We start from the raw sequence: 14,067 nt of genomic DNA on the forward strand, positions 1-14,067 counted from the left end.
CAGCCACCTTGTCTTGAGAATAAATCTGGATTCCTTCAGTGCTGGCTCAGCTGTGATGCTTTTCATCTTACTGTAGCTCAGTTTGTTGTTGTACTTCCCAGCCATCTAACCGCAAGTGCGTGTCTGTCTTTGGAAACTTCTGCTCTGCCAACTTTCTTCCCTGCAGCCCAACCCCATTAGTTCAGAGTTAACATGATTTGAGTACCAAAGAGAAAAACAACATGCAAAAAGTCCTGATGCTTTCTGAAGGTGTCAGAAAACAACCAATAAACAGTAAAGAAAGATGTAATTTCACATTTCTATAGCTTGTCATGGACATAGTGCCTCCTGAGAAGCATTCTCCTTGTGAAGCAGCATCGGTTGTTCAGTACAACAATACCGTTCAAAGGACCTGAAAAGCAGCAGAGCTTCCAGTCCACTCTTTCTGGAACATATGTAGAAACAGTTGTGGAATGAGACTCTTAACATGCATCTCTTTCATTAACTAAAAGGCTTACCAACATGTTGTTTGTTCTGGTTCTGTGTCACACTGAAGCCAATAACCCCACGTTTTCTGTGAGTAATTTCCATCTACATCCAGAATAGTCAGTGTGGCACGTTGTTATGCTATGTATTTTTGCACGCACTTCGTGTCAGAGGTGGAATTTTGTTGCACATTAAGTATTACTAAGCAATGAAAAAGTTGAAGCCTCAATTTTTCTAATCTCTTCTGACTGACATTTCTGCCCACTTCTGCATTCTGAGAGATTCTTGCACAGAAGATACACAGCCCTTAGAGTAAGGTTTTAGAAATCACTAAACTGCGGTTTGATGGAAAAGAGAATGAGTTTACGTTGAACAAGACACACATACTAGATTGATACTGATAATTTTCCACTGTTTTTAATTCTACTCCTTGCATATGTACAAAAACACAGAAGCAAAAGTTAATTCTGCATATTTTGTGATTACTACAGCACATTTTATATAGATATGATGAGAAATACATAGCAGATTGCTTAAGCATCTTCATGTATTTGAAGATGTAGTTGAAAGAGTGGAAGATCCTCTTTCTGACTCAAGTATTTGCCGTTACTTGTGGCATGGTTGATAGTGCTCGTTTTGGCCTAGATGACTTCATTTCTCTATCTTTCCTTTGTAGGCATCTGATTCTTTACTGGTGCAGACACCAGCAGTGGTTCCTGGTCCGTGCCAGCCTCCAAGGCTACAGGGTAGACCAAAAGCAAGAGAAATTCAGCTGCGCTGGGGTAACTCTATTAGAACTTCCAGGGAGTGTAAGGGATCCAAATATGTTGCGTGTTAAAATTAAATATGCTTTTCTTCCTCTCTTATTTTTAGGACCACCTCAGGTGGACGGTGGTTCACCCATTACCTGTTATGGTCTGGAAATGTTTCAGACAGAAACCGATGAACACAGGGAGGTTTACCAAGGCTCTGATGTTGAATGCACAGTAGGCAGCCTTCTCCCAGGGAGGACGTACAACTTCAGACTGCGAGCAGCTAACAAGGCCGGGGTAAGGAGCCAGTCTGAAATGGCATCAGTTCCAGAGACTGCAGTCACTGTTGAGGGTCTTCTCTTTAAAAAGAAGCATTTAACGGAAATTTTTAAAATTAGAATTTCCTAATGTAACCAGTTTGATTCACATGGCTTATTATTGTATGGGAACAGACACTTAAACATTAGTTTTATAATAAAGGGGATTTTAGGTGAACAGGAGAGAAAATAGCTAATTATGTCTTATGTCTGAGTAAAAGCATTGGGAAACAGGAAATATTAAGTACTTTATTACAGCATTGTCGGAAGTTTCATCATCTCATGTGAAGTAAATTATTTTGTATACAGCTTTATAAATTGATTGACCTTTATTTTTACAGATGTTGGTGTTCTAGAACATGATAAATGGTGTTTCCTGACTCTTTTTGCATTGTCGCAAGTTTCATCATCTCATGTGAAGTAAGGTAGCAAATTATTTTGTATACAGCTTTATAACTTGATTGACCTTTATTTTTACAGATGTTGGTGTTCTAGAACATGATAAATGGTGTTTCCTGACTCTTTTTCTTATCATGTTTAACTTCTGAGTACATTTCTATCAGATACAAGAGTATTTTCTCCATTTGGAGTATTAAATGTGTTTAAATCAATTGTTGCTGTAGAACAAGCTTTATTTAACTATCTGTCCAAAGTCCTGATTTAAAGACAGAGAGGCAGGGCTGCTTGCACTTGTTCAATAACGTTCTCTGCATAAAAACTATCAGGACCAATTGACACCATTTGTGGAGACGTCTGCAGCTTAAGGCTTTGAAGCATTGACCTAACTTTTTATTTGCCCCCACAAAGACTGGCTTATAGCTCAAGCGTATTTTGAATCCTTTATTTCTCTTGGTTAGATACAAATAGGCAGTTACCTATTGTGTAATGTTAAAGTGCAGCCATCATGCAACTTCAAAATAAGGATTTGGATAACACCTTCCTGTTTTGCGTGAGAGTTTGAAGTGTCAAGTTTTTTTTATTGCCTTTGCTATAGAGGAGTATTGGAGCTATTCTGGAGAATAGTCAGATACTGGAAATAAATCCTGAATCCACAGTCCACAAAGATTTATTCCACAAGCAACCAATACCTAGTTTCAGGTTGCTATTTTATGTACCTCATATGGTAGACTCTTTATCTTAAGGGTAGTAATTTTATTTTTACAATTTAACTGTATCAATTTTCTTTTTAATAGTTTGGACCTTACTCGGAAAAATGTGAAATAACTACAGCACCTGGACCACCAGATCAGTGCAAGCCCCCTCAAGTAGCATGTAGATCTGCTGCATGTGCTCTGGTGTCATGGGAGGTAAGAATATTACACCTATTTTAATATGATTGTCTTCTACATTTTTTAGTTCAGCTTTAAAAGCTTAAGATTTAATCACATTTTTAAACATACATACCTGATTATCCAGTACTTGGTAGGTCAAACCTTGAAGTCGTTCATTGTACTGTTGTATGACAGCTGTGGGTTGGCAGCCTGCAGGTACCTGAGACCTCACTTTGTTCTTTTGTTTAAGAGTTTTGCCTGCCCTGCCTTTCTGAATGATGCAAGCTCTTAAAGTTTTTCTTTGATGTAGTTATCTTTCCTCAGAGCAAATATATCCACATACTACAATAGATCATTGTGCATTTCCTGGTTTTATAAGCTGATTTAATTTTACATAATTCCATCAGTAATAATGCAGCAACACAGGCTTCCTATAAACCCGTAGTATTTAGCTATCTGATAAAAAAGTGCAACAGATAAAAATTAAGTTGATGAAAAGGAAGGTTTGTTTAAACACACTTTTTCAATGGCTTGAGGTGGAGCGAAGTATCATAAGTTAGAACTATACAGAAAAAAAATTCAACTATTTTACCTGAAAGGTAGAGTTCCTGCTTCCTACTGAGTATTTCAGAGGACCTCTCCTTAAATGTCTACAAGCCAAAGCCTCTTGAAGAACTCTCGTAGAATATTCAGGTAGGACTAATTTGACCAATGTTAGATGTCAGCTTTATAGAATTAAAGAAATATGTATTGGGCAGCACAAGATGGGTCACAGTACCAGAGATAAAGCCTCAGAAGTGCTGAGTAGAGGGGAATTATTGCTCCTTTCAGCCTTTCTGCTGCTCTTTTGCTATTGCAGCCAGTATGTAGTTCCCCTTCATCAGACACACATTCAACTTTCTCACCAGATCGCACGGGGCTTTTTTAGGTAAAGTTGCTCCTCAGCCTGTACTGCTCCACCTCAGGTCTAGGATTTTGTGTTTGCCTTTGTCTTAGGACAACTTCCTAAAGTTTGTATCAGATCCCACTTGTTGAAAATCCTCTGGTATCCATACACTTCAGCCTATCAAATGCCTCCTACCAAATAGTCATTCCTGCACTTGTTGGCTTAGATTCCCCTACTTCTCTTAAGGTGAACTCTGTTAGATCTGCAGTAGCAACAGCGGTAACATTGAGAAATTACTCCACTGGCAGCTGCACAGCTGTCCGCAGCTGCATTAGTTCTCTCACCAAACACATCTCATTGTAAATGAGAGAAGGAAAAGTGATTCCCTATCAGTCACAGCTTAGGAGCATCAAACATTTTCCTTTGAAATGCTATTTGTATTCAGTCACCATCATATAGCCTAGTGCTGAAAGTAGCAAATACTTTTCTTTAAAGAGAAAGGTAAAGCAAAAAAAATGCTTTGGAGCAATTACCATCTGCACTTTGGTGTGGTTGCTGTCTTGGAATATTTCATCCAAAACCAGCAGCATCATTTTTCTTCTGTTTCCTTCTTGACTTAGGAGCCAGAGAGATGTTGAATCTTTGCTGAATCTTGGCTTTTTCTTAAAAATTTTTTTCTTAAAATTTTTTTTAATTGTCTTTTTCTTTGTTACTTCATTGATTGCTGTTATCTTTTCATAGTCTCGTATCTTAGGTTGGCACTGGTACATGTGATTTTAACTGCACTTCAAATTATTATTTCTAAGGAGCATTAAAACCATTCAGCTCCCAAAATTAGGAGGCTAAGTTTGGGTTCATAAGACAGGTGGTGAGGAAAAACATGCTACTTGAGCAGGCATTTCCATCCAGGTCTACGTTGTTGCTTATGTCTCTCTCAGTTGATTCACAACTCTGTCTTCGGAAGCATAGAAGCATTAAGGTTGGAAAAGACCTCTGACATCATCAAGTCCAACCATCGATCCAACATTGCCATGACTACTAAATTATATCCTAAAGTGCCACGTCTACATATTTCTTTGAACACCTCCGGGGATGGCAACTCCACCACTTCCCTGAGCAGCCTATTCCAATGCCTCACCAAAAACAGACAGAGCACACGCCATTTTCTGCTTCACACTGTGCTCGCAGCCTAGTTTCCGTGCACAAGAGCCGTGATGTGCTACGAAGGAAGAGTCCTTTAACCTGTAAGATGAAGACACTCACACCAGTGTGCTTCCTCATATTGTCATCCCTGCACTATTAGACCCCATGAAATGGGGTGAAAATGCTCGTACCCTAAATCACCCTTGCAGGAATACAATCTCTTGCCATTGGCTCTTCAGGCTTCTAAGCTACATGCTGTATGCTAGATGGTCTGTATTTAAGCAACTGAAATCAGTTACTTGGTAGAGAGTAGTCTCTGCAACAGTAAATAGAGTTTTTTAAGTATAGGTGACCCAAGACCAGTTATGCATTCTGGTTTATTCATGTTGTATTAAATCGAAAATCAACAAAGAGGTGGGAGGGTAACATTCCTGTGAAGAAAAGCAATACAGGTGTGGTGAGTTTGGTTATTTTATTTTTTTCTTTCCGTCAGTGAATTTAACATCCAACTATTTATATCCATTTTTAAAGGTTCCAGCGAGTAACGGAGCTGACGTCACGGAGTATCGGCTGGAGTGGGGCGGTGTGGAAGGATGTATGCAGATGTCCTACTGCGGGCCTGGCCTCAACTGTGAAATGAAAGGGCTTTTGCCTGCCACTATATACTACTGCAGGGTTCAGGTAAAAACATAAGACTATTACTAGAGACATTAGGAAATGGGAATCGACCCTGCCGTAAAAACATGGTCTACTTTGCATTTTCAGGCAGTGAACGTTGCAGGTGCAGGCCCTTTCAGTGAAGTGGTGGCCTGTATGACTCCAGCCTCTGTACCTGCCGTTGTGACTTGTCTTCGGGGACTAGGCGAAGATGAAGTTGAAAGTCCACACTATTCTCCTTCCACATGCCTTGCTATAAGCTGGGAAAAACCTTGTGACCATGGCTCTGAAATCCTTGGCTACAGCATAGACTTTGGAGATAAGCAGCCAGTTACTGTTGGGAAGGTTCTGACCTATTTTATAGATGGCTTACAGCCAGATACTACCTACAGGTATGGCATGCACAGCCCACTGGTTATTCCACAAGGGCAGGTTCTCTATTTCTTTGTTTCCTTATGTTTGGGGTTTTTTTTAATTCTGTACATTACTCTGAGAAGCATTAGTATGGAGCAAAAGGAAGCTTTGTAATGATGATCATTGTAAATAGATGAGCTGGGCTGTTTTTGTTTTCTTTCAAAAATAATTTATGTTAGTTTGTTTACTGTGGTGTTGTTGCATCTGTCTAGTTAATGTGTCAGTTTAACTAAATTCAGATTACAGATTCATAACTCATTTTTGGACTGGTTGTTTAGTAGAAGGATGGCCTGTAATCTGTTTGACAAAATAAAATCCATCCAAGGAGGGAGCATGTCCAGTCTTTATTGACTGGATTGTCTGATCTAATGACAGCTCATCACAACCTGCAGTTTCTTTTCTGCAGAAATAACAAATATCTGGGTGGCAGTCAGCGTGAAGAATATCAGTTTAAAAATCTATTGATCAATTTTAAGCCTCTTTTGTAAAACTTTAATTGCTAAAATCGTCCTTTATATTTGGCCTAAGGGTTATGGAAAAATAAAACTTTAAAAATCAGTAATTCTGCCCAAAGGCACTCTACGTTCCTCTTGCAAAAACATGTCCTCAGTGTTAAAACTTAAAGGAGAATGTCCCAGTGAAATCAGAATTTAAGCCCACAGTGATTTCGGTAATTAGGATATCATCTGGCTATGTAGTTTTCTAAATCCTTGAAGATTTCATTTTGCTTTTTTAATGCTGTATGTAAGACTGCAGTGTTTCTGTTTGCCTTTTAAGTATTTAACAATAATGACAGCAACTTGAAGAGCCATTGCTCTCCGTGTGAACAAACAGAAAAAAGAGAAGCTTCTATTGTAAAGATACTTCTGTACTTCTAGCAACAAAAGTGCTTGTATATGCACTGTCAACTCTTTGTACAAATAAAAAATTTCATCTATTAATCTTAGTTCTGTGCCATAATAAATCAGCATAATGTTAAATATTACTGTAGTGAAGGAGAAATATTTATTCATAAGGCTGTAGGCACATTGGTGTTTCAATATTTTGAAATTGTGAGGTTGATTTTTGCAGTATTTAATTACTGAGATTATTTTTCTTCCAGTTACCTAGATAATGTTTTAGACAAGCACATGTTAGTCTGCAAAATAAGATTAGACACACTTTGTTCTCTGTGACTACCTGTGAGATACGTTGAGAGCCTCAGATGTCTCTGTTTTCTATTTTCACCTTTTTAGAAATAAATGTCTTGGCTACTTTTTATTTAATTGTTACTCATAAACTGATCCCTGCATCATTGTTACCAAAAAAAAAACCCAAACAGAAAACGTTATCCCTGAATTTGAAGTTCTACAAACCCCTCAGCCATGTGTCCTTTGACTTCTTCTAGTTCCCCTCTTTTCCTTTCCAAGCAGATCCAAGATGGTTTGTGTTTGCAGACACCCAAAGATATGTTACGAGGGAAAACAGCAAGAGGGGTGGCTGGGTACCATCACTTATTTGCACATGAATCATATCTGTTCCAGAAAACCTGTAAAATATTCCTGTAGTCATCCTTGAACTCACCTGGTGTAACAGCCAAAGATACTCATTCACCTCGTATTATGGGTGTGGGTTTTTTGTTGTTTTTTTGTACCTTTCCTTATCTCTTCAGTGTGACTATGAAAAATTTTGGCACAAGGCCTGTAGAGTCAGCAAGATGGACCGCTCTTGAAGTAGCCGATAGAGCTTTTGCTTCTCTTCACTATTGTGAATGATGCAACTATGCTAACATATTTTTATTTTTAATCAATCCAGCTCCTTAAAAGTGTAGCAAAGAAGGTGACATTTCTGCACATTCATGATAGTCTATCAAAGCATATTAATTGGTGAGAGTCTTAACTGCAGAAAGTACTATCTGTTTGCTAACATTTGCTTTCAAATGTGAATGGTGAAAACGAGCAGTTACGCTTTAATTTCTAATTAATTTATTCTCTCCTTTTTTTTCAAATATTAGAGTACGAATTCAAGCCCTAAACAGTCTCGGAGCGGGTCCTTTCAGCCACACCATAAAACTGAAAACAAAGCCTCTCCCCCCGGATCCGCCTCGATTGGAGTGTGCCGCGTACAGTTCTCAGACTCTCAAGCTGAAGTGGGGAGAGGGAACTCCAAAAGCATTGACTGACTCCGTTCAGTACCACCTTCAAATGGAGGATAAGAACGGAAGGTTCGTTTTGGCATCGCTTTAGTCTGCCCTGTGTCGCTGGGGTCTGACGCTCGGGAGACGGCAGGAAAGGGCAAAATTCCCTATGCTTTGCTGAATTTGCAACAGACATAGGAGGTCATCTCATCTGGCAAGGCAAGAAGGGCTCTAAGTGTTCTGTGCTGGGCAGCACAAGATTAAGAACTTAGTTGTTTTTTATTTACAGTTCAATACAAAGAGGTACAAAGAGGACCGCTCGGTCCCCATGTGTTGCCTGGTCTAGTCAAGAGGTGGCATCCCTGCCCATGACAGGGAGGTTGGACTAGATGATCTCTAAGGTCCCTTCCAGCCTAGGCCATTCTATGATTCTGTGATTCTATAAGTGTTTTGTACCAGCACGCTTTTTTCTCTCTCACATTTGGTGAAGTGTTTTGTCAGAGTATCAAGTCTCATCAGTCTTGTGGATTTTATATACCTGATATTGGAAGGGATGAATTCTTTACTCTGTGTGGTCTTTATTTACAATTATTTTGGTGGAAAATAAACTCGTATAGTATAAATTATTATCTTAAGGGATCCCTTCTCTCATCTTAAAGCTGAGTGTAAGCTGAGGTTGTACAGCAAGTACCCCTACCTAAATGGTAAAATGCACAGAACTACTGCGCTATATATTGTGTCTGTATCTCTGCATCACTTGAGCTTGACAGTGAGAGAAAATATATCAGCTAGAAGAACTTGCTCCTGCTGTAAAGAGGAAAAGAAATTGGACTCCTGACTTGAAAGAAATTCATTGTCATTACTAAAGACTAGGTCATGTGCAAGTACCATCTGTTTTAAATTTAAAAGGTCAAAAGAAGAAGTTGAAGTAGATTATAACCTCTGCAGAAAGAGATAAACCTGTACTGTGATACAAAAACTGAAAATCAAATGAGAGCTACCAAGATCAATCTGTGTAAGAATTACAACCTGAAGGAGAGTGGCCACTCTGCAGAGGTCTCAGACTGGGGCTTGGTGTGTGCTACAAGCGTGACTCTGGCCTCCTGTGCAGATCTGAGTGAGCTTCATCAGTTGCCTGACGCTGACAGGGATCTACCAGAGCAGTTGGATCCATGACCCTTTCTCAGATGTAGTAAACAGAGTTGCAAATGAGCACAAAGCTAAAATCTTCTTATAGAATCATAGAATACATTGGGTTGGAAGGGATCTTTAAATGTCATCTAATCCCCTGCAGTGATCAGGGACAGCTTTAACTAAATCAGGTTGCTCAGAGCCCCATCAAGCCTGACCTTGAACATGTCCAGGGCTGGGGCCTCCACCATTTCTCTGGGCAACCTGTGCCAGTGCTTCTCCGCTCTCATTGTAAAGAACTTCTTCCTAACATCTAGCCTAAATCTACGCTGCTTTAGTGTAAAACCATTGCCACTCATCTTGTTCCTACACGCCATTGTAAGCAGGTCCTCCCCAGCTTTCTTGTAGCCCCCTTCAGGTACAGGAAGGCCGCTCTAAGGTCTCCCTGGAACCTTCTCTAGGCTGAATAGCCCCAGCTCTCTCAGCCTGTCCGTGTAGGAGAGGTGCTCCAGCCCTTTGATCATTTTTGTGGCCGCCCTCTGGACCCGCTCCAACAGGTCCACATCCATTCTTGTGTTGAGGGCTCCAGAGCTGGTTGCACTACTCCAGTTGAAATCTCACCAGAGCTAATTGTGGAAAACTAAAGATGTGGGAGGAGTAGATGGCCAAAAAAGAAACAGGGTGTGCAGCTCGCTCAGAGAGAGAACTGCTTTCCTTTCCCATTGTTTCAAGTGCAGAATGGTTTCTGCAAATGCTTAGAATCATTTTTACCAAGAGACAACGTGTACTCTGTGAAAGAGATTTTTACCTTAAAGACATGAGAAATAAAAGTTTAGCTCTGGAAAACCAGCTTATTGTTTTATAGTAATGCCAGAACACTGTTTAACTTTGAAATAACTGTGCTTCTCATTAGTTTCTGGGAAATTATGGAAATAGATTTGAAGACATTACTGTAGCTACTTCAAAGCACTTTTCCATGTTTAAATCTACTCTTTCCATTTTCAGGTTTGTATCGTTATACAGAGGACCATGTCATACATACAAAGTACAAAGACTCAGTGAGTCAACATCATACAAATTTTGTATTCAGGCATGTAATGAGGCTGGTGAAGGACCCCTTTCTCAAGAGTATGTTTTCAGTACTCCCAAATCTGTTCCAGCTGCCTTGAAAGGTAAAGGTGCTTCTTTTTTCCGTTTTTTTTTTTGTTTTCATAAAATACACACTTGCAGTCGCCAAATTTTACTTGCTTTCTCTTGGATGATACCTAATCTAGCAATAGAGACCTATGTGGATTGTTAGTTTTTCCAGAAAACATTGCAGGAAGAGTATATCTGAATCTTTTGTTTCTCTGAGACAAAATAGCAGATAGAATACAGAATTCTGCAAGTTGATAGAATGAAACAAAAAGTGTTGGGGAAAGCAGAGCCAGCTTCACTTTTGTTTTCTTCCCTCAGCGCCGAGGGTAGAGAGGATAAACGATCACACTTGTGAAATCACGTGGGAGGTTCTGCAGCCCATGAAGGGTGATCCAGTTATCTACTGCCTTCAAGTCATGGTGGGAAAAGACTCAGAATTCAAACAGGTACGATCTGTTTAAGATACTGAATTTTTCTTCAGGTAGTATTTCTGATAGCTGGTTTAGATTATTGTGTTCCAGTGTGTTTTTAGACACCATGCTTTTTGTCATTAAATAATGTAAGATGGCATCTCCTAAAACCGATGTCATACAGAAAAGAGATTTAAGTAATGTAAATATTGAAGGAAGTTGCAGCCTCTCTGGGTCACGTTGACATTTGCTAAATACAACTTGACACCTCAAGCAGTGAGGAAATTGTCCACTAATGGGAACAATTGACAATAAAGAAAATATCCACCCAGTGGTACAGAATTGAGACTTAGAAGAAGAAGAAGAAAGAGTTCTCTTTGCACAAAGAGCTGTTTGAAGGCAGCAAACAGTATTAGAAAAGCTTTGATGTTGTTGAAGTCATGCGTCATACAGAGAACTGCAGGTAGGAAAGATACGCCCCCTACTTATGCAAGGTAGACATTCAGGTGTAGGGAAAATTAATAGAATTTTGTGATGAATTTTGTACCATACAATCATTTCAGTACGAGGGGATGCTGTAACTACAAGGGTGGAGCAGCTGACAGTGTGTTTTACTTTCTGGTTTGATTATCCAGAGATGCAGTTTGAAACGCTAAGGTACAAATTTGTCTGCTAATTGTGCTTACCTATAAACCACCTGATAATGGGCTTAGTATTAGACTTGGAAACTCTGTTTCACACTATTAAGCAAGTAGATTTCCTTCCAGAAAGACATAATTCTGGTATATTATAATTTTATTATAGGTCAATATTAAATAAGTTTTGCCTGCGCTTTTGGCCTTAATATTTTTATAACTTTCAGTGTAGAGCTGTGTTGGTCATGCCCACTTGTTAAGCTTTTCAGTAAAAGGTGAACTGTAAGCCAAGGTGTTTGTTCTCTTGCCATGTAAATACTCTCTTGTAACTGTCGTAACAGTATGATAAATTATGCAGTGATATTTCTGTATCATGCTACCAATTAAGTAAAGAAAATCCAGGTAATGGCAGGGAGAGGGGATTCAAAGGGGTTTGAGGAGAGAAATCAAATTGTACTCTGCTACCCACCTGGTAGCTTAGTACCTGTTGATTTAACTAGGAAGAGAAAATTGCGTCCGCATGGGATTGTGTTGGCTTTCATGCAGCTGCAGGTAAATTGATTTGAGAAACCAGCATTTAGATTTCACTGAATTAGACACTCCGTGCTGAGGAGCTGTGAACTCACATTAAACGGCCGACTGAGAGACCCTTGGAGAACACCTCTAATAAGTCATCCATGCCTTGGGACCTGATGACATTAAGAATCACAGGGAGGGCTCCTTGTGGCTTTTCTGATACAATGTTTATTGGGATAAATTATAAAATTTTAAACACATGATATCTTAACTACAGCAAAGCATGTTGGATTGGATTAGACTTAATGAAGTAGCTTGATAGAGAGTTAATTACCTAAAATTCTGTGATAGGTTACTGTTAGTTTGAAGAAGAGGAGGCTGAGGGGAGGCCTCATCACTCTCTACAACTACCTGAAAGGACGTTGTAGAGAGGTTGGTGCTGGTCTCTTCTCACAGGTGATGAGCGATAGAACAAGAGGGAACAGCTTCAAACTGCAACAGGGGAGGTTTAGACTGGACATCAGGAAAAAATTTTTCACAGAAAGTGGAGTCAGACATTGGAATAGGCTGCCCAGGGAGGTGTTTGAGTCACCGTCCCTGGATGTGTTTAAAGGTTGTTTAGATGTGGTGCTGGGGGATTTGGTTTAGGGGTGAGCTTTGTAGAGCAGCGTTAGTGGTTGGAGTCAATGATCCCGAGAGTCTTTTCCAATCTGAATGATTCTGTGACTCTATATTACATCACAGGTGTAGTATTTACTTTTGTAAGTAGCCGCTAAAACACCTTAACACTGAGGCTTCTGGTAGAGTTTGTTTGGCATGTACTCATCACGCCATAACAGCACTTGAAGTTCTTTTCCCGTGTTTCACCCAAAGGACTAGAGACTTTATCTAATGTTGAAATTGCATTTCTGAGCTTTCCGTCCATTTTTGTTCGCACTAGTGAAATTCCCTTGGCCGTAAATAAAACCACACTGCGATACATATGTTTATGCAGGACATTTTTACTTGATGGTTTGGGGTTTTTTTTTTCCTTTCTTGACAGATTTACAAGGGTCCAGACTGGTCGTTCCGATACACGGGCCTCCAGCTGAACTGTGAATACCGTTTCCGCACGTGTGCCATTCGACAGTGCCAAGAGACCGTCGGTCACCAGGACCTGATCGGCCCTTACAGCGCCCCGGTGCTGTTCATCTCTCAGAGGACTGAGCCGCCGGCCAGCACCAACAAGGACACTGTGCAAACCACACGGACACAATGGTCGCAGAGCGACCAGGTGTGCGCTGCTGTCATCCTCGCACTTTTTGCTATCTTTTCCATTCTGATCGCTGTTATCATTCAGTACTTTGTCATAAAGTGAAGAAAAAAGAGATTCATTTTAGAGCGCTGCCCATTACATTTTACTTTCTCATAATCTAAAAGTAATTCTGTTCTCTTGCTTTTGCGAAAACAGGCATTTAGCACCGGCATTGGGACTGATGCAAACATTTTCAGCCACTTTAAAATGCTTACTGGTAGGTATAGGCTGACACACATTATTAGAACGCAAGCCACAGAAATACAATCTTTTCTTTAATATGCCTTCTTGCAGTACAAACTCTATATGGGGCAGGCAAGTGGTGTTTAATGAAAGGGGTTTGACCGGTAAACGCGAGCGTAAAAACGGTTTCCTGGCCCACGCTTTTAAGGTTGCTACCATAACAGGGAAGAATGTGTAGATCGCATTTAAAACTTACACTAACAACCTTGTGCTGTATACAATATTAATCTGATGCTGTGAAAGCAATTTAGCGCTGTATTTCTACCTCCTCATTTGTCTTAATTATTTGGGAAGCAGGATTTACGCTGAAAAACAGAAGGGGCTTTTCTCAGGCAGCAAATAATAAACTGGATGGAAGAGTGTGCATGAAGGCAGCTTCTTACCTGATAAATGTGGAGTTCTTCACTGCAAGTAGATGTTTTCGAAAGACTGCAAGGGGATGGCACAAGTGGTTTTTCTTACCCCCAGGATTTGATGTTTACTTACAAAAACGCCTCTTTTACTGCTTACAACTGTAGGAGGGAGAGTGTCAGAGAACTTCTTAGACTTATTATTTAAATTGAGACACATTTCCGAAGTCGAACTTTGATTGGATGCAGTTTATACAGATGTCTGTGCCCTCTCATTTTGGCTAGTTAATAGATTTTTGAGATAAAATTCATTACTGAATTTTTGCTGTT

General features: G+C 39.8%; 1 protein-coding gene across 1 annotated transcript; it reads left to right on the plus strand.

Annotated features, from left to right (window-relative positions):
- Nucleotides 1-1,141: 1,141 nt before the first annotated feature.
- Nucleotides 1,142-13,215, plus strand: FNDC3A (fibronectin type III domain containing 3A; the record flags this gene model as incomplete). Its single annotated transcript, XM_009875049.1, has 9 exons — nt 1,142-1,247; nt 1,339-1,514; nt 2,728-2,841; nt 5,366-5,515; nt 5,600-5,883; nt 7,899-8,108; nt 10,158-10,324; nt 10,608-10,735; nt 12,893-13,215. Coding segments are annotated over 9 exons (1,650 nt in total), but the record flags the coding sequence as incomplete, so codon positions are not given.
- Between the last annotated feature and the right edge of the window lie 852 nt (nt 13,216-14,067).

The sequence above is a fragment of the Apaloderma vittatum genome, unplaced genomic scaffold (genome assembly GCF_000703405.1).
Source record: "Apaloderma vittatum isolate BGI_N311 unplaced genomic scaffold, ASM70340v1 scaffold4658, whole genome shotgun sequence".
NCBI lineage: Eukaryota > Metazoa > Chordata > Aves > Trogoniformes > Trogonidae > Apaloderma > Apaloderma vittatum.